At 38.9% G+C, this 18,415-nt stretch overlaps 2 protein-coding genes across 2 annotated transcripts in view; both read right to left on the minus strand.

Annotated features, from left to right (window-relative positions):
* Positions 1-2,640: 2,640 nt before the first annotated feature.
* rlf (RLF zinc finger) overlaps positions 2,641-18,415 on the minus strand; it is a 49,005-nt gene continuing 33,230 nt past the window's right edge. Inside the window, exons 11-13 of the mRNA XM_034159443.1 lie at positions 4,533-4,645; positions 3,428-3,540; positions 2,641-3,289 (exon numbers count right to left, since the gene is read on the minus strand). Coding sequence (XP_034015334.1) covers positions 3,148-3,289; positions 3,428-3,540; positions 4,533-4,645 — 368 coding nt within the window. The 3' untranslated portion in view covers positions 2,641-3,147. The remainder of the gene's footprint in view (positions 3,290-3,427; positions 3,541-4,532; positions 4,646-18,415) is intronic.
* On the minus strand, positions 7,269-18,414 carry zmpste24 (zinc metallopeptidase, STE24 homolog). Its single transcript, XM_034159444.1, has 10 exons — positions 18,053-18,414; positions 17,485-17,631; positions 16,986-17,189; positions 12,391-12,543; positions 12,098-12,239; positions 11,778-11,953; positions 9,049-9,153; positions 8,825-8,968; positions 8,121-8,752; positions 7,269-8,083 (listed from the first exon to the last, which is right to left on the minus strand). Exons 1-9 carry the CDS (start codon positions 18,158-18,160, stop codon positions 8,528-8,530), a joined length of 1,404 nt encoding a protein of 467 aa, XP_034015335.1. The 5' UTR covers positions 18,161-18,414; the 3' UTR covers positions 7,269-8,083; positions 8,121-8,527.

Below are 18,415 nucleotides of genomic sequence, written 5' to 3' on the forward strand. Positions count from 1 at the left end.
ATGGAAGCACTTTTAAAAAGGTCTGAAAGACTAAGCTTTAAGCTTTAAGCTTTAAGACATAAGATTAAGCGTCAACTGAAAGAAATTTAGCTGCATTTCCAGCCCTACTTCTGCAGTGGTCGGCTTCTTACATTTAAAGTTGGACAAAATAAATAAATAAATAAATAAATCCAAATTGCACATCTACATCTGTAAATCTATGACACAAAAATATAAGAATCTTGGGAACATACAGACTTGACATAATTGAGGCAGGAGTTCCAAATTGATGAACAACTGTAAACCTTTGTCTAGTTTTTTTTTAACATACAGATTTTAGATTGATGGCTCCAGGCTAAGGTGCTGGAACACTCTTGACTGACGATGTCACAGTTGTATCTGACGCCTCAAACTCCATCAGTTCTTTACTTGTGTGTGTGGGGCTCTTTTGGACAATGGGACAAAAGATTGCTGATTTCTGGGTGTTGGAATAAAACAAACACACACACGTCTCTCAAAGGTAATAATGACAAACCTTCACAAATCAGACCTTTGTGACACCATAAGGCAAGAATCCCATAAAGCACATTAACGTGCATGTGTGTGTGTATCCACGGCCCATATGTGGCTAAAGAGGTGGTGTGCGGGTGACACTGTGCATGACCTGGGCAGGACAAATGAAGCCCAAACACTGACAGGCTCAGCTAACAGGCTAACCTCTGTTTGGGTGTTTACTACATCATATTTTTTTGGTGGGGGGAGATATGGTTTTCATAATAGTTTTACTTTGGTGTGGGCATTCAAATTTATGGCCATCTTATTTCCTCAGCAATCATGGATTAACAATCTAATGTCACAAAGCTACCAATCGCGAAAAATGCTAACATGCTAAAATGCTAGCATTCAAAATTACATTGCAACATACACACAAGTCTTAGATCATCTGTTCTGAGAAATAAACACACAAGCCTTACAGACACTTGCAGTAAAATGCTCAAAAAAAGAGAACAAAAAAAGACAGGCCTTCACAGCAGTTGGGCACCACAGCAGCCTCTGAACACGAGCTGTCACTCAAAGTAGCCACGCCTCTAATGTGTTAGGATAACTGGATTTTAGTGAATATGACGGTGAACATGATGGTGATGTCTGAAAGACAATAAATACATATTTAATTATACTACTGGCTTTGATCTTGCATGTACTTTGACCTGTTACTTTCGCTTCTTCAACTCTAGTCAGTGGGCCAAGCAGGCTTTCAGTACCAATTTACAGGATAACATATTATGGGGCAACATGTCATAGAATCCAATGGACGTTGACCTTGTTTGACCTTTACTTTGGAGACAAGGCATTCAACATGGTCAAAACTACTCCATTTATCAATCCAATTAGCTCAACCAATAATTGTCAACGTTTTTAATCAAAACTGGAGCAATTTTAACTTCTGACTCCTGTACAAACTGAAATAGACCTTTGTCACCATTTTTGCTGTTGTTACGCCACAACGCTCAGTCATACCAGCATGCTTATTTTATGTTATTTCATTTTTTCCCCTCCACTTATATTTAGATATTTTATACTGTTATTTATATATATATTTGGGCATCCAGTGTGGGCAGCAAAGTAAGAATTTCATTGCACAGGGAAACATGTTTCTTGGCTGTGCATATGACAATAAAAGCTTTGAATCTTGAATAGATAGTCCAAACTATACCCTTTGGGATCTGTATGATCAGACAAATAATGTGGTATACTTTTCAATATGTTTGGAGCATTTTTAAATTTTTACCCCTGTGCCATTCTTCATTGACCCCCACCTTGCTACAGCTACCACCCTGAGATGGACAGCATATATTTTTGTGTAGGTCCTGGTGCACTTAGTACCCTGAAATGGTAATGATTAGGTCAAAAAGACATGCAGGGTAGATGAACTGAATTGGCCATAGGTGTGCGTGCAGGTATGACTGTTTGTTTGTCTGCAACAGACTGGCGTTCTGTCCAGTGTGTACCCCGCCTCATGCCCTATGACTGCTGGGACAAGCTACAACTCCCCCGTGATCCTTATTTGGAGTAAGCAGTTGAAGATGAGTGAGTAGGTCAAAACTGACTACTTGCTCATAGATGACAATAATCAGTTTTCCCACAAAAAAAAAAAAAAAAAGAAAAAAAAAAAGACAGCACCCTTGGCGAGTATTTAGTATTTTTCAATCAGATCATGCTCTGACTAATATAATATGGTCAATGCATTTGTTTTATCTTTTGCATTTGGCATTCTAACCAATGGGTATTGCTACTGGTGTTAAAGAAACACACACAGAGCAAAGGTTTGAGCCAAAACCAAACTCAAACCCAAATTTAATAAATTCTTTCTGACTCCACAATTTACAAAAAAATTTAGCTGAAATATTCACTCACCACTTTTTAAAGATATCCTGTGTCCAGATAAACTGGCACAATCACGACTTGTCATTTTGACAGTGGGGAGATGCATAAATACAATGAACAAGAACTGTTAAAGCACTGACAAATTTAGAACAAGAATTTTAAAAAAGGGTCATGTTTCCAGTGCCCCCCTCACCCCCACCAGTGTTTAGATGAATTTCTTGTGTCCATACTCGTATGAGATACTACACAAAGATGCTCATCATATGTATTTCAAAATTTTTCTCTCTTGGAATGTGAATGCAAATCCTCCATCACAGGATAAAAATCAAATTGGTTTATCAACAGTTCCATAGTTCAGTGTAAATTATTTCAGGGTGTTTTTCCAGGATTCATGCAACTTGCACCAGTTTACGTCACACTGCGACTTTTTCAAGCACACAAACCTACAATTTGCATTACACATTTATATGCAAATACACAAAGACGAGTGTCCATATGAAGTGATTGGAGAAATGTCATTACTTTTGGAGTTTGCTTATGGCAATTGCTTGGGGGGGGGAAATCATGCTGAATGCTGGTATATTACAAAAAGAACCCATCGACATCTTACATTGCTCAACATGCCAGACAGAACAAAAAGTTTATCAACAGTTTTAATATCTTTCATAAAGAGAACAACTCATTTGTGAATTGTCTGGTGAGATGGCATATGCATTCTGAATAATTACTCAAGGTGTCTAGTTGAGACAGAGGACCCTGGAATATTTTTTTGGTAAGACTCCCTCAGTCATCATGCTTCAGCTTTCTGATTTTTCCCTTGTGGCGATCAATCTCTCGCTGCAGACGTTCAATTTCCATTTTGTGGTGCTCGATTTCATCATGGTGATGCTCTTTCAATGCAGCAAACAACTCCTGCTCCTTACGCCTTAAGATCAGATGGATAAAAAGGTCGGTGGGTGACAGATACATGAGATAGAAGGAACCAGTACAGAAAGTTGGTAACTTTTAAATTAGGTGGTTGTGATTAATGTACATTTGGTTGCTTTATGACAGAAATACATACCTGAAGTACAGCTCCTCTTCAGCAGCTTGCCTCTTTCCCATGGCACCACCTGCTTCTCTGATACTTCCTCCACCTCCACCACCTTTTCCTGCACCTTTGCCCAACTCACCCAACTGAAAAACAACAGGGGAGCAATTATAACGGAGAACCCACATTACTGAACATATTCCAATCAATCAGGGTGGTGTGTTTACTGCTTTGTTCAAGTTGTTACAATACCACTAAACAGCTCTCTTTGGCGCCCACCATGGAAACAATCAAACCTTTTTATGTAGTAAAACAATCATTTACTGGTTAATTCTGGTCATGTAAACACTGACAATAGTAGGTCAGTCTTGTATTTTGTTTTTGGAACAAACTCAAAGTTTTTAAAATATTCCTTTTCTTGTTTTATATACATACAAAAAAAAAATCTTTTAGACAAAATAACAGGTTTAAAGATTTTACTGTGTGCTCTGGTAAAGTGTATTGGGTATGCCTTATTATTTCTGACATATAACAAACAAATAGAAACGTGAAGAAACCAAAAGAATAATTTAACAGGTACAATTACATACCATCAGGCAGAGATTGTGTGTTTTAATCTTATCAAATTTTATACTTAGATGACAACTGTTCTCCAAGGCATACATTTTTGCATTTTGATCTTCCTCAAAGATTCCACTTTTATTTCTTTATCAGCCATGCTTTATGAAATCAAATGGTTCCAAAGCCCTTCTAGTTGTAGTTTTAGATCAGTATATTTACATGACAGGTGCATAAACCCACACAGTTAAATATGTCCCTTTATTTTTGCTGTCAAAGTTAGTTGTGGGACAACATGAAAACCATTATGAAGGTCAAAAGTTAATTCATTTCCCAAAGGTTTAAATGGTTTCTCTTTATTTAACCCCTGCCACAACAAAGCAGGACACACTGTTGGGTCAACATTACAACAGAGAACACATGGGGTGAATTATTATATCATGGGGCAACCCCACAGAACACGAAATAAGAGAAATTTCCCCCATTTTTCCACCCAACAGAATGGTACAATATTCTCTATCCGAATTAACAGATTAATTGATGCTTCAAATAAACCATGATTGTAAAGCGCATATGTTACCTGATCAGACGACATTCTCAGCTGTGCGGTGATAAATCCTCTCACAGCAGGCCTCAGAAATCTCGCCATATTGGTTGTCCCGACGAGAAAAACAGCGCACTGAAGGACAGAACCACTAATCTGGGAACAGGCGAGTTTGCCCTTGTCCATAAAAACACACCGCAGGACGGCGCCATTCTAGAAACAGTGCAGGGAGGGACGACCTCAGCGTCACGTCGGCTTAACCATTTAAAACTCATCTTATGTATTATTAAAGCACGCTGGAAATATGCTTTTTTATGTAGGTAAATTTAATTAAATGCTCTGTAAGACACCCATCCCCCCGTTATTTTGGAAATGGTTTGTTCTTACGACGGACGGTGGGAGTCCACCGCACGCGCACGTACCCCTACGACTCCCCAATTTAGTAAATCTAAAACTAGTATTTTTATGTCCAAACAAAAATATGATGTAATCCTCGTGTATAAATAATTTTGGTTGCTTCCTGCAATTTTGTGTGGAAATGTGTTGCTTTTTTTTAAACTTGTTTTTACCCCCATATATTTATTATTACTTAATTATCCATTTTGCTTGATTGCTAGCTGCAGTTTTTCATGGCGACAAATTGCACCTTTACTTTTTTGGGTTGCTTATTGTATCACTTTTGCATATTGATTGATAGCTGCAATGTCTTTGTGTGTGTGTGTGAGACAAAATTCCTTGTATCTTGCTTGTTAAACATTTTAAATTTTATTGTTGTGGCCAGAACTGGTGGTCACCTGACCCACTAATGTTGGACCTTGCCCAGTGGGGTGACTGTCTTGTGATTTGACATTAAATAAATACAATTTAATATTGCCACATACAGTCCCAATTCCAATGAAGCTGGGATATTGTGTAAAATGCAAATAAAAACAGAATACAATGATTTACAAATCCTCTTCAACCTATATTCAATTGAATACACCACAAAGACAAGATATTTATGTTCAAACTGATTTAACTTTTTGTGCAATTATTTGCTCATTTTGAAATGGATGCCTGCAACACGTTTCAAAAAAGCTGTGACAGTGGTATGTTTACCTCTGTGTTACATCACCTTTCCTTCTAACAACACTCGGTAAGAGTTTGGGAACTGAGGGCTCAGCCGTTCACAAGCAAAGATGGGGCAAGGATCACCACTTTGTGAACAATTGCATGAAAAAAAAAAATAGTTCAACAGTTTAAGAACAATGTTTCTCAACGTTCAATTAAAAGGAAATTAGGGATTCCATCATCTACAGTCCATAATTAGAAGATTCACATAAGCAGAATGGCCAAAAACCAACACTGAATGCCCATGACCTTCGGATCTTACCGCGTAGGCTCAGGAACACTTCAGAAAACCATTGTCAGTTAACAGTTCATCGCTACATCTACAAGTGCAAGTTAAAACTCTACCATGCAAAGCGAAAGCCATACATCAACAACATCCAGAAAACACTGCCCCCCCTCTGGGCCCCGAGCTCACTTGAAATGGACAGACGCAAAGTGGAAAACTGTGCTGTGGTCTGATGAGTCCACATTTCAAATTGTTTTTGTAAATAATGGACGTTGTGTCCTTCGGACAAAAGAGGAAAAAGACCATCCAGATTGTTACCAGCGCAAAGTTCAAAAGCCAGCATCTGTGATGGTATGGGGGTGTGTTAGTGCCCATGGTATGTGCAACCTACACATCTGTGATGGCACCATCAATACTGAAAGGTACATCCAGGTTTTGGAGCAACACATGCTGCCATCCAAGCAACGTCTTTTTCAGGGACATCCCTGATTAGTTCATCAAGACAATGCCAAGCCACATTCTGCACGTTACAACAGCGTGGCTTCACAGTAAGAGCGCAGGTACTAGACTGGCCTACCTGCAGTCCAGACCTGTCGCACATTGAAAATTTGTGGAACATTATGAAGCGCAAAATATGACAATGGAGATCCCGGACTGTTGAACAACTGAAATCGTACATCAAGCAAGAATGGGAAAATTCAACCTACAAAGCTTTAACAATTAGTGTCCTCAGTTCCCAAACGCTTACTGAGTGTTGTTAGAAGGTGATGTAACAGTGGTAAACATACTTTTTTGAAATGTGTTGCAGGCATCCATTTAAAAATGAGCAAGTACTTGCACAAAAACAAAGTCTAACAGTTTGAACATTAAATTTCTTGTCTTTGTGGTGTATTCAATTGAATTTAGGTTGAAGAGGATTTGCAAATCATTGTATTCTGTTTTTAATTTACATTTTGTACAACATCCCAACTTCATCGGAACTGGGGTTGTATTACACTAACCTGTGACAACACTACTTGAATTTAGTGACCAGAAATTTAGGCACACTAGCAGTTTTTCAATGTCTTCTGCAAATAGTTCTTGTTCAGACTATTTCAGTTGTGCTGAATACAGTAAATTCTGGATTTTGATCAGAGGACTGCAGTTCCTCACCGGGTCTAGCTAATGTTTCAGTTTCACTTGCCATCATCCCGTGACTTTAGAAGTCTGACCCATTTCAAGAAGTGGTTAAAGGACTGCATTTCTGTAGCACTTTCTCATATGATGTAAAATCTCAAAGGGCTTTACGACACTTCACATTCACGCACACCGCTCCACTGTACGAGAGTAACTTGAGGATTAAGGACCTTGCCCAAGGGATTGAAAACACCACCAACTAAAAATTAAAGCACAAACTCAACTTGAACACCTACATTAAAACAGCTGTGCACAGTAAGAACTGCTCTGAAGGATTTTATTCAACACTGCAAAGTATCTGCTCCTCTTTCACTGTATGTAGTAAAAACTTTACACACCTCTCCCCAAAATCCGATATTTTTTACTTGCTAGGCAGCTTTGTGAATCATGCTGCCTCCCACCTTCCAAATAACAAAACTGATTAGCACTGTATCAACTTAAAATATCAAAACATTTTTTTCACAATTCACACCATACATCATCATATTAAAATTACATATGCACAGGTATGGTTGGAACATTGTAAACAAGTGCTTCAAAAGACAAAAAAAAAAACGTTAAAAAATGAAAATCGCAAATGGCAGACATATTCAAATGCAAATTTTGTGCAGCCCTGCTCATAACTATGGTCATGCTGCCACAATAAAGCTCCTACATGGTTCCTCTTGTCAAACTTGTGACTAATTATACCACTATGAATTAATTAGCTCAGTGAGATGTGTTTAGCCAATCAAGAGTTGGCGGTGGCCCCAGCAGTTGGTAGAAATGGGACAGATCAAAAACGCATCAGCCTGGAGGACATTAAAGAACAGGGCTGAGAAACATTCATTCACAACACGCCTCTGCACCTGTGGAACGACTCAAATTCTGGCCTGTGTATATCAAAAGCGTTGCCATGAGCATGCAAGCTGTGGCTGGGCCACAGAGATGACTTTTTTCCCCCCATGTATAACCAATAAAAAAAGTGTCAGTCTAAGTCAAAACCTTTAAAATATAATCAGGCTTTACATTTACATGATTCTACTCTTATGGCTGCACTCCATGTCTGGCCTCATTGCAGCAGAAACACACGCAGCTCCGTTGTTGTTGACAACTTGATAAAGTGGTTTCACTTTATCAAGTTGTCAACAACTGAAATCAAACAGATTATTAGGTCAAGCTGTAAAAACCTGACCCATGCTCTGACAATAGCTTTCTTAAATGCATATTGCCCACATGTATTGCTCTCAACAAGTGCAAAACAGGCAGTTCTGCATGTTAAAAGTACAGAGATTTCAGTTTGGACTTTAGATTTGTTCAGGCTGTGCTGCTTTGTTTCTTCATTTAAAATAGTTTAAAATGAAAAATAATAAAGGATAGCAAGTGGAAAAAAAAGTTTAAATGAGATGAAGGGGTGTAGCAAGTAAGGAGGGGAAAAAAAAAGAAAAAAAAAAAAGACCAGGGAGCCTCAAAGGGCCAGAGGTGGCCTGCGCAGGCCTTTAGGAGGAGGCAGCCGCCGCTGTGTCCCCTTCTGGTCCCGTCAGTCTTGCTTGACGTTTCCCAATGATCTGAGGCGCTCCAGCAGGGGAGGGTGGGAATAGTGCCACATGGAGAACAACCAGTCGGCCACAGGGAAGCCCAGGTTGTCTTTGTTGAGCTTGATGAGGGCAGAGTAAAGCTGGGAGGCTTTGCCCATGCTCCTTGCAAAGGCATCTGCCTGGAACTCAAATCTGCGACTTAAGACCGTCAAACAAAAGGACAAGAGCTGCAAAGAGAAAATATGATCATCAGAACATCAAGTCAAAACTGGAATTTACCTATGAAAATCCACCGTCACCTCATTGTATGGGGAGAAGATGAACTGGAAGATAATCATCAAGCCTATTAATGTGGGTTGGCTGTCACTGAAGCCAAATGCTACAAACAGCTCCTTACGCCCAATTAGAACAGCAAACAGAGAGAAGCACAGGAAGGAATTGGCCTAAATAAAAAACAACAACTAGTATAAGTACAATTACTGAAATCAGATTCCATCCGTTCTAAATGCATTCAACTCCAGACCTGACTGATGACAATGTTCTTCACAGTATGGCCAAGTTTCCAATGGCCAAGCTCATGACCTAGAACTGCAAGGATCTCCAGATTATTGCAGCCTTGTCTTTTGTTCTGTGTAAACAAGAACATTATCAGCTTACACAGGCAGGAAATACATATTCAAAATACATGATAGCCATTTCATTGGAAATTCCATATATTAACACCAACAATGGCACCTCACTTAGAACATCTACATCCAGAATAAAACATCTGCCTTCAGCCATATGACCAGGAAGGAGACAATCCATTTGATGTTCGGCTAGTTAAAACTTCCAGTCTCCAAGATGGGACAGCGAAGGGCTTTGAGAAAAAAAAAAAATGTATCATGTTTTATTACTGCAAGAAAGAATGCAGTCCTTAGGAAGTGGCTACCTGTAGAAGCTCATACATTCAAGGACTGGGCTAGGTAGTTCAGGATATTTTCACAATTGAGAAGTTAACATTTAACCTTGGACTTCAACAGGACAAGTTTGAATGTTGAAAAGAAAGAAAAAAAAAATTGGATAATCGATAGATGATCCAAGACTACAGCACTGTTGCATTTTGGCAACAATGCTGAGACAGGAATTTTGGCAATGTAGCACATGAACTCCCCCTTTGTGGTGTTTGTTTTATAGATGAACATGCACACAGCCATTGTGATCAATTTCTTTGTATACTATTTTAGAAGTACAGTAGTGTTCAGAATAATAGTAGTGCTATGTGACTAAGAAGATTAATCCAGGTTTTGAGTATATTTCTTATTGTTCACAATAATAGTAGCATCTGCTGTTGATGCTACAAACACAAAACTATTATGTTCAAACTGCTGTTTTAGCAATCCTGTGAATCACTAAACTAGTATTTAGTTGTATAACCACAGTTTTTCATGATTTCTTCACATCTGTGAGGCATTCATTTTGTTGGTTTGGAACCAAGATTTTGCTCATTTACCAGTGTGCTTGGGGTCATTGTCTTGTTGAAACACCCATTTCAAGGGCATGTCCTCTTCAGCATAAGGTAACATGACCTCTTCAAGTATTTTGACATATCCAAACTGATCCATGATACCTCTATGCGATATATAAGACCAACACCATAGTAGGAGAAACATGCCCATATCATGTTGCACCACCATGCTTCAGTGTGAACTGTGGCTTGAATTCAGAGTTTGGGGGTCGTCTCACAAACTGTCTGCGGCCCTTGGACCCAAAAAGAACAATGTTACTCTCATCAGTCCACAAAATATTCCTCCATTTCTCTTTAGGCCAGTTGATGTGTTCTTTGGCAAATTGTAACCTCTTCTGCACATCTTATTTAACAGAGGGACTTTGCGGGGGATTCTTGCAAATAAATTAGCTGCACACAGGCGTCTTCTAACTGTCACAGCACTTACAGGTAACTCCAGACTGTCTTTGATCATCCTGGAGCTGATCCATGGATGAGGCCTTTGCCATTCTGGTTATTCTTCTATCCATTTTGATGGTTGTTTTCCGTTTTCTTCCATGTGTCTCTGTTTTTTTTGTCCATTTTAAAACACTGGAGATCATTGTAGATGAACAGCCTATAATTTTTTGCACCTGCATATAAGTTTTCCCCTCTCCAATCAACTTTTTAATCAAACTATGCTGTTCTTCTGAACAATGTCTTGAATGTCCCATTTTCCTCAGGCTTTCAAAGAGAAAAGCATGTTCAACAGGTGCTGGCTTCATCCTTAAATAGGGGACACCTGATTCACACCTGTTTGTTCCACAAAATTGACGAACTCACTGACTGAATGCCACACTACTATTATTGTGAACACCCCCTTTTCTATTTTTTTTTTTTTTTTTTTACTAATAGCCCAATTTCATAGCCTTAAGACTGTGCATATCATGAATGCTTGGTCTTGTTGGATTTGTGAGAATCTACTGAATCTACTGGTACCTTGTTTCCCATGTAACAATATACATATACTCAAAACCTGGATTAATCTTTTTACTCACATAGCACTACGATTATTCTGAACACTACTGTAAGCATGAGTGTTTTGTGGTTACTTGTTGTGGGCATTCCTGAACATGCATAAGGGTGTTTGAACTGAGTAAGTAGCTACTGTATTTTCCAGGCGTTTTAGTTTTTCTTACTACTTTGGGAGGTCCTGCGACTTATACACTGAAAAACCACACAATTGGTATTAATAATAATTAAAATGACTATCTAGAACTTTCATAGGAATCAAAGCACTAAACAAAATTAATAAGAGAATGAATGTCAGTAATAAAAAGTACACCACAATAATTCACAAAATTCAAATTAGGAAATCTTTTACCAACACTAGGAACTTTAAGCAGTACTCCACCACAACGGGCTTACTCTCACTATATTTCTTATTATGACTTATTACAGGGCAGCTGGCATTAATTTGATGCTGAAACACTTACTGTGAATCACATTCAGGAAAATAAGTTACGTATTAGTAGCTTTTCACATTTTCCTTAATGCCTGCTGCAGGGAAGCAAAAGCAGTAGAGCTGCTTGCTCCAATTATATTATGGTTTGAAAGTGTACTTTCTGGTATTTTAGGGCCAATGGACCCAAAGCTTTAACCTGATCAGATGCTGGGCTTGTACAACAGATCATAATTACTAGGGTTTATAGTGCTTTTCCTTTGTTTTTAAATCAAAACAATGTTTTGGTTTGTTTTTATGTGAATGAAGCACTTTGCTTTCTAACCTTCGGCTTGGTTTTAGGTTCAATGGGAGTGTCATCACTATCTGCCTGTTCAGGCTGCAGCGCTCCACTCTGATTGAGAGGGGAGTAGTCTTCCAGAAGAGTGTCAAACAGCACTATTCGCTTGTTCTTGAAGAACCCATAGAAGTATGCATTGCTATGTGAGGAACGCTTTGATCCTGGAACATGAAAATTTAAAACCATTAAAAGTGAGGTGGATCACCCACAATGTTAACATAAATACATGACAAAATAATGTTCAACATATTGCAGTAACTCCTAATAATTTCAATACAAGTCTGAATTCACTGCGATATCTGTACCTTCTACTACATAAATCTTTGTGAGAGGAAAGCTTATGCTCTTGGCCATAACTTCAATCTCTGTCTTCAGCTCTCCATCTGGCAGTGGAGTGAATTTGTCAAACAGGGGAGCAATGTAGTCAGCATAGATAGTAACAAGCACCTGAAAACAGACGCAATGCATTATAACACAATTGCACAAAACAACTCTTAAGTATAACTACAGAAAAAGTGGTGCAATCGCTGAGTTAGTTCCTCTTCACTAGTGTTAGAATTCAAAGCAAGAATGAAAGAAAGAGAAATGTAGCACTAACCAGAGTAACAACCAGAGTAAAGAGCCAAGCGTAGATGAAAAAGTAATCTCCACCAATCTTGATGATGTAGAGAAGCAGCGACGTCACAGGGAGCAGGATACACTGGGTGACCATAAACTTTTTGACAGCATCCTTCAGGAAGAACCCTAATGTCTGAGATAGACCCCCCCCCACACACACACAAAAGTTAATGTGTCTGAGAAGAACAGTTAATTATATTTTAATCCACAAACTGTGTTCTGGGTCATAAATTGGTAATCAACTGAGTATCAGTCTTGTAAAGCAGCTATTAACAGTTTGCACTTTGTCACAGAGAAAGGCTGCATTTATAGTAAATTTGTCAGTTTAAAGAAATCCCACTTTTCACAGAGCAAAAAAAAAAAAAAATGTTATCGAATGGGTCCTGCAACATCATTTCCTGAAATTTTTACTGATCAGCTTCAAGGCATACTTTACATCAGACGTTATCAAAAGTAAGTCATCCAACTTCTGCTGCAGTGTAGTTATACAGATCTATTGATCCATTCTTTAATGACTATGAATTCAAGCTATGTAAAGCTGGTACTCTGTGAAGACCAAAACTGAACACTTTCATATAGCCACATATCATGCCTAAAGGTACAGTTGTATGTAAAAGTTTGGGCACCCCTGATGATTTCCATTATAAATCATTGGCTGTTTGCATCAGCAACTTCAGTTAAATATATCACATAGCAGACAAAGTTTATAGGATTTACAGAAAGTGTGCAATAATTATTTAAACAAAATTAAGCAGGTGCATAAATTTGGGCACCCCAACAGAAAATAATACTTCAATATTTAGTAGAGCCTCCTTTTGCAGAAATGACAGCCTCTAAATGCTTCCTATAGCTTCCAATGAGAGTCTGGAGTCTGGTTGAAGGTATTTTGGACCATTCTTCTTTACAAAACATCTCTAGTTCAGTCAGGTTTGTTGGTTTCTGAGCATGAACAGCCCACTTAAAATCACATTACAGATTTTCAATAATATTCAGGTCTGGGGACCAAGATGGCCATTCCAGAACATTGTACTTGTTCTTCTGCATGAATGCCTTCATAGATTTTGAGCAGTGTTTAGGGTCGTTGTCTTGTTGAAAGATCCAATCCCGGTGCAATGTCAACTTTTTCACTGATTCATGAATATTGTTCTCAAGAATCTGCTGATATTGACTGGAATCCATGCGACCCTCAACTATAACAAGATTCCCAGTACCTGCACTGATCACACAGCATGATGGAACCACCTCCAAATTTTACTGTAGGTAGCAAGTGTTTTTCTTGAAATATTTCAATTTTTAAATTTATTTTTCCTTTATATAGCGCCAAATCATAACAGAGTTGCCTCAAGGCGCTTCACACAGTAAGGAATACTGTGTTCTTTTTCAGCCATGCATATTGCCCCTTGTTATGTCCAAGTAACTCAATTTTAGTTTCATCAGTCCACAGCACCTTACTCCAAAATGAAGCTGGCTTGTCCCAATGTGCTTTAGCATACCTCAAGCGACTCTGTGGCGTGTACGCAGAAAAGGCTTCCTCTGCACTACAGCATCATACAGCATCTCTTCGTGCACAGTACGTTGTATAGCCGTTTGTGGTAGCACTATCTGCAGTAGGGCTACCACAAACAGCTATTTTGATAGTCTACTAGTCAACGATTACTTTTGGGATTAGTCGACTAGTCGGATCATACGTAATTTGCGAACACATAATGTACTCGCAAATATGAATGACCAGACGTCTATAGCTGCTACAAGCCCCAACAAACTATTACTAAAATCTGCTTTCGGTCCAAGTGGAAAGAAATATTTACATACACTCAACAAAAATATAAATGCAACACTTTTGGTTTTGCTCCCATTTTGTATGAGATGAACTCAAAGATCTAAAACTTTTTCCACATACACAATATCACCATTTCCTTCAAATATTGTTCACAAACCAGTCTAAATCTGTGATAGTGAGCACTTCTTTGCTGAGATAATCCATCCCACCTCACAGGTGTGCCATATCAAGATGCTGATTAAACACCATGATTAGTGCACAGGTGTGCCTTAGACTGCCCACAATAAAAGGCCACTCTGAAAGGTGCAGTTTTATCACACAGCACAATGCCACAGATGTCGCAAGATTTGAGGGAGCGTGCAATTGGCATGCTGACAGCAGGAATGTCAACCAGAGCTGTTGCTCATGTATTGAATGTTCATTTCTCTACCATAAGCCGTCTCCAAAGGCGTTTCAGAGAATTTGGCAGTACATCCAGCCAGCCTCACAACCGCAGACCACATGTAACCACACCAGCCCAGGACCTCCACATCCAGCATGTTCACCTCCAAGATAGTCTGAGACCAGCCACTCAGACAGCTGCTGGAACAATCGGTTTGCATAACCAAAGAATTTCTGCACAAACTGTCAGAAACCGTATCAGGGAAGCTCATCTGCATGCTCGTTGTCCTCATCGGGGTCTCGACCTGACTCCAGTTCGTCGTCGTAACCGACTTGAGTGGGCAAATGCTCACATTTGCTGGCGTTTGGCACGTTGGAGAGGTGTTCTCTTCACAGATGATGCGAAGGAGATGTGTTGCACTGCATGAGGCATATGGTGGTCACACCAGATACTGACTGGTATCCCCCCCCAATAAAACAAAACTGCACCTTTCAGAGTGACCTTTTATTGTGGGCAGTCTAAGGCACACCTGTGCACTAATCATGGTGTCTAATCAGCATCTTGATATGGCACACCTGTGAGGTGGGATGGATTATCTCAGCAAAGGAGAAGTGCTCACTATCACAGATTTCGACTGGTTTGTGAACAATATTTGAGGGAAATGGTGATATTGTGTATGTGGAAAAACTTTTAGATCTTTGAGTTCATCTCATACAAAATGGGAGCAAAACCAAAAGTGTTGCGTTTATATTTTTGTTGAGTATACATCAATGCCTTGTACTGGCTATCACTATTGGTTCTTTTCAATGGAACTGAAGGTAGATTTTTTTTTTTTTTTGTTTTTATTAGTTTTAGTTTTTTTGGGACTTGTAGCAGCTCATCACGTTCATTTTTATTTGCAAACATTATGTAGCCCTTTGACTTACATTATGTAGCTCTTTGACTTTTCTCGGGGTTTAAGGACTGTCTTCCTCAGTTAACCAGCATGTCAGCTGTTTTTTTTTCTTTAGAGGGATTATTCAACATTAATTCTTTTAAAAAGTTCCTCATAGAAATTGAAAGTTTGACATTTGAAAGAGTCTACAACCTTAATACTGATTATATATTGTTCAAACTCTGCCAGACGTCTGTCTAAATTGGGGGTTAAAACAGCTGCTGTACGTACGCGCGCACACACACACACACACACTCTTTAAAAAAAATACTTTCATTGAAAACACAAAGAAAAATGAAAAAAAAAAAAAAAAACATTCCATTCACACCCAGTGTAAAGATTTCCAAATAAGTCCACAGCAAAAAGAAGCCTTCACTCAAACATCACGCGTGTGAATGATCGTAAATCGTCAGGCAAGGAACGGTCCACTGGCCCATTAGTGGCACATTAGATAGTCCATTATCTCCTGAAAATAATTTAACACGTGATTTTACAGTGTATGCTCTGATCTTCGTCACAAGCAGAGAAATGCAGAGAATTGCTGAGAGACGTTTTTTGGAAATGCACCTGTTTCCTCGTTCGGGAGAGGAATAAAAAGCATCAGAAACCACTAATTATGACCACATGTACGCGGAAAGATTTACAATCATTAGTACTTTGATGCTGTGCTGCTAACTGGGACATTAAAACACACGCAACATGTCCTTTAAATCAAATAGACGACTCGACTAAATTAGTTGTCGACAGTTTCAATAGTCGATGTAGTCATGACTAGTCGTGGCAGCCCTAATCTGCAGCAAGATCATGTTGTAGGTCTTTGGAGCAGGTCTGTGGGTTGACCGACTGTTCTCACCATCCTTCGCTTCAGCTGAGATTTTTCTTGGCCTGCCACTTCAGGCCTTAAGTAGTACTGTGCCCACAGTCTTCAATTTCCTCATGTCCCTCACAGTGGAAACTGACAGCTGAAATCTCAGATTTTTTTTTTGTATCCTTCCCCTAAACCATGATGTTGAACAATCTTTGTTTTCAGGCCATTTGAGAGTTGTTTAGAGGCTCCCATGTTGCCACTCAGACAAGATGGAAAGAGGGAAAACATTTGCAAACGGCCACCTTAAATACCCTTTCTCTTGATTGGATTCACCTGTGTAAGGAGGACAAGGGTCAATGAGCTTACCAAACCAATTTTGTGTTCCGATAATTAGTGCCAAATGTATTCAAATCAATAAAATGACAAGGGCGCCCAAATTTATGCACCTGCCCAATTTTGTTTAAATAATTATTGCACTTTCTGTAAATACTATAAACTTCATTTCACTTCTCAAATATCACTGTGTTCATCTGCTATATGATATATTTAAAATTTCTGATCCAGACAATCAATGACTTATAAAGGAAAATCAGGAAAATTATTAGGGGTGCCCAACCCTTTGCATACAACTGTATGTGTTTGACAACACTACAACTGTTCAACCATAGTACCTGCTGATTAAAGCCATGCTTCTCCTCAATAACAAATGTGTTGTACAAACTCCAAGGAAGTCCAGTTAAGGCACTGAACAGGGTAGCAAGCATCAGAAACATGAGGGACTGGGTGATCTCGTAATCTGGACCAAATCCAAAGTGAGCTGTCGCAGAACCCGCTACAGCCCACAGAAATGGAATTCCGCCCAGGATCAGGATCAGCTACAAAGTTTTAAGAATGATATATGTTAGACATAAAGAAATAATTTACCAACGATGTTATAGATTATCAATCAAGAGAACATGAAAACTGTCATGGAATCCATCCTTAATTACTGTGACAAATACAATTCAATGCCCATTTGTCATAACATACTCTGGCATGAGTTCAGTGTTGGACTTTTGATGCATGCCAACAACTCACATTAGTAATTTCTCAACCATTCTGTGAAAAATGAAGGGGGAAAAACAAAATGCCATTCATTATTAAGCAATTTGGTGTTTCCTGTCATCTTACCGTCCCTTCTGTCTCAGAATACAGTCCAGACCAGAAGCTGAAGTTGCTTTTATCCAGCTGATAAAGACGTGACTTCTCAAAAGTTTCAGAATCAATGATGGTCCCAAGCTCGTGTGGCACATGTGTTGTTGATCTGTATATCTTTCTCTGCCCAGGAGGAGATCAGCACTGTTAGAACTTCATTTAATATAGCACTGCAACTATGGATTGTTGTAAATAATCTAACATTACAGTGCATAATTTCAAATAACATATGTTAGAAAAATAGGGCAAACAAGAAAAAAGTCTTTGCAATTTTCCACAACCAAAATTAATTGGATTTTAATGGTTGACTGACAGATAATCTTGGTGAAATAAAGAAAAACGGATTTCTTATCAATCCTTTCAGTTCTAGCACATTCATTTATAAAACATTACACTGGGCATCCAACTATGTAGGCTCCCCAAGAATTACATTTTAAAGCAGAAGTACCGAATTAATACAATACAAACTTTGCTAAAATAAATAATTCTCATCAGTTTAAGGAGTCAGCTCACTTTCGCTTTGAAATGGCATAGTTCAACTTACCTGTCTGTACGCAAGGTATGCTTCCCAAAGATAAACTGTCCATGAAAAGCACAGGACAGCATAAAATATCTGTTTTTCCACCGGGAGGTCAAGAATCACTTCTAACATCTTTGCTGCTCTTGTGGTCAAAGAGGAGCTAACTCGACTAGCTGACGGTGTGGCTTCAGGCTAGCAACTACAAACCTCCGGTTATGTACGAAAACGGGCTAAACGTCAAGTTGTATAAAGCCTTGAATAGACAAAAGCGGAGGGGATAAAAATGTCCACTCGCAAACATTCACAACCACTTTCCACTGGGTTAAATCGAGACTTTTACAGATGTATCAATCCATTCATGCTAGCTTGTTGGTGACGTGCAACAAA

This window comes from Thalassophryne amazonica, chromosome 19 (genome assembly GCF_902500255.1).
Source record: "Thalassophryne amazonica chromosome 19, fThaAma1.1, whole genome shotgun sequence".
Classification (NCBI taxonomy): domain Eukaryota; kingdom Metazoa; phylum Chordata; class Actinopteri; order Batrachoidiformes; family Batrachoididae; genus Thalassophryne; species Thalassophryne amazonica.

Bases quoted from the DNA above. Each gene is read 5' to 3' on its own strand.
- zmpste24 (XM_034159444.1), bottom strand. From the start codon at position 18,160: ATGTTAGAAGTGATTCTTGACCTCCCGGTGGAAAAACAGATATTTTAT. The intron at 17,632-18,052 runs GTAAGTTGAACT...CCTCCTGGGCAG, and splicing joins CATACCTTGCGTACAGACAG to AGAAAGATATACAGATCAAC. The intron at 12,544-16,985 runs GTACTATGGTTG...GGTCTATCTCAG, and splicing joins AGCATGGCTTTAATCAGCAG to ACATTAGGGTTCTTCCTGAA.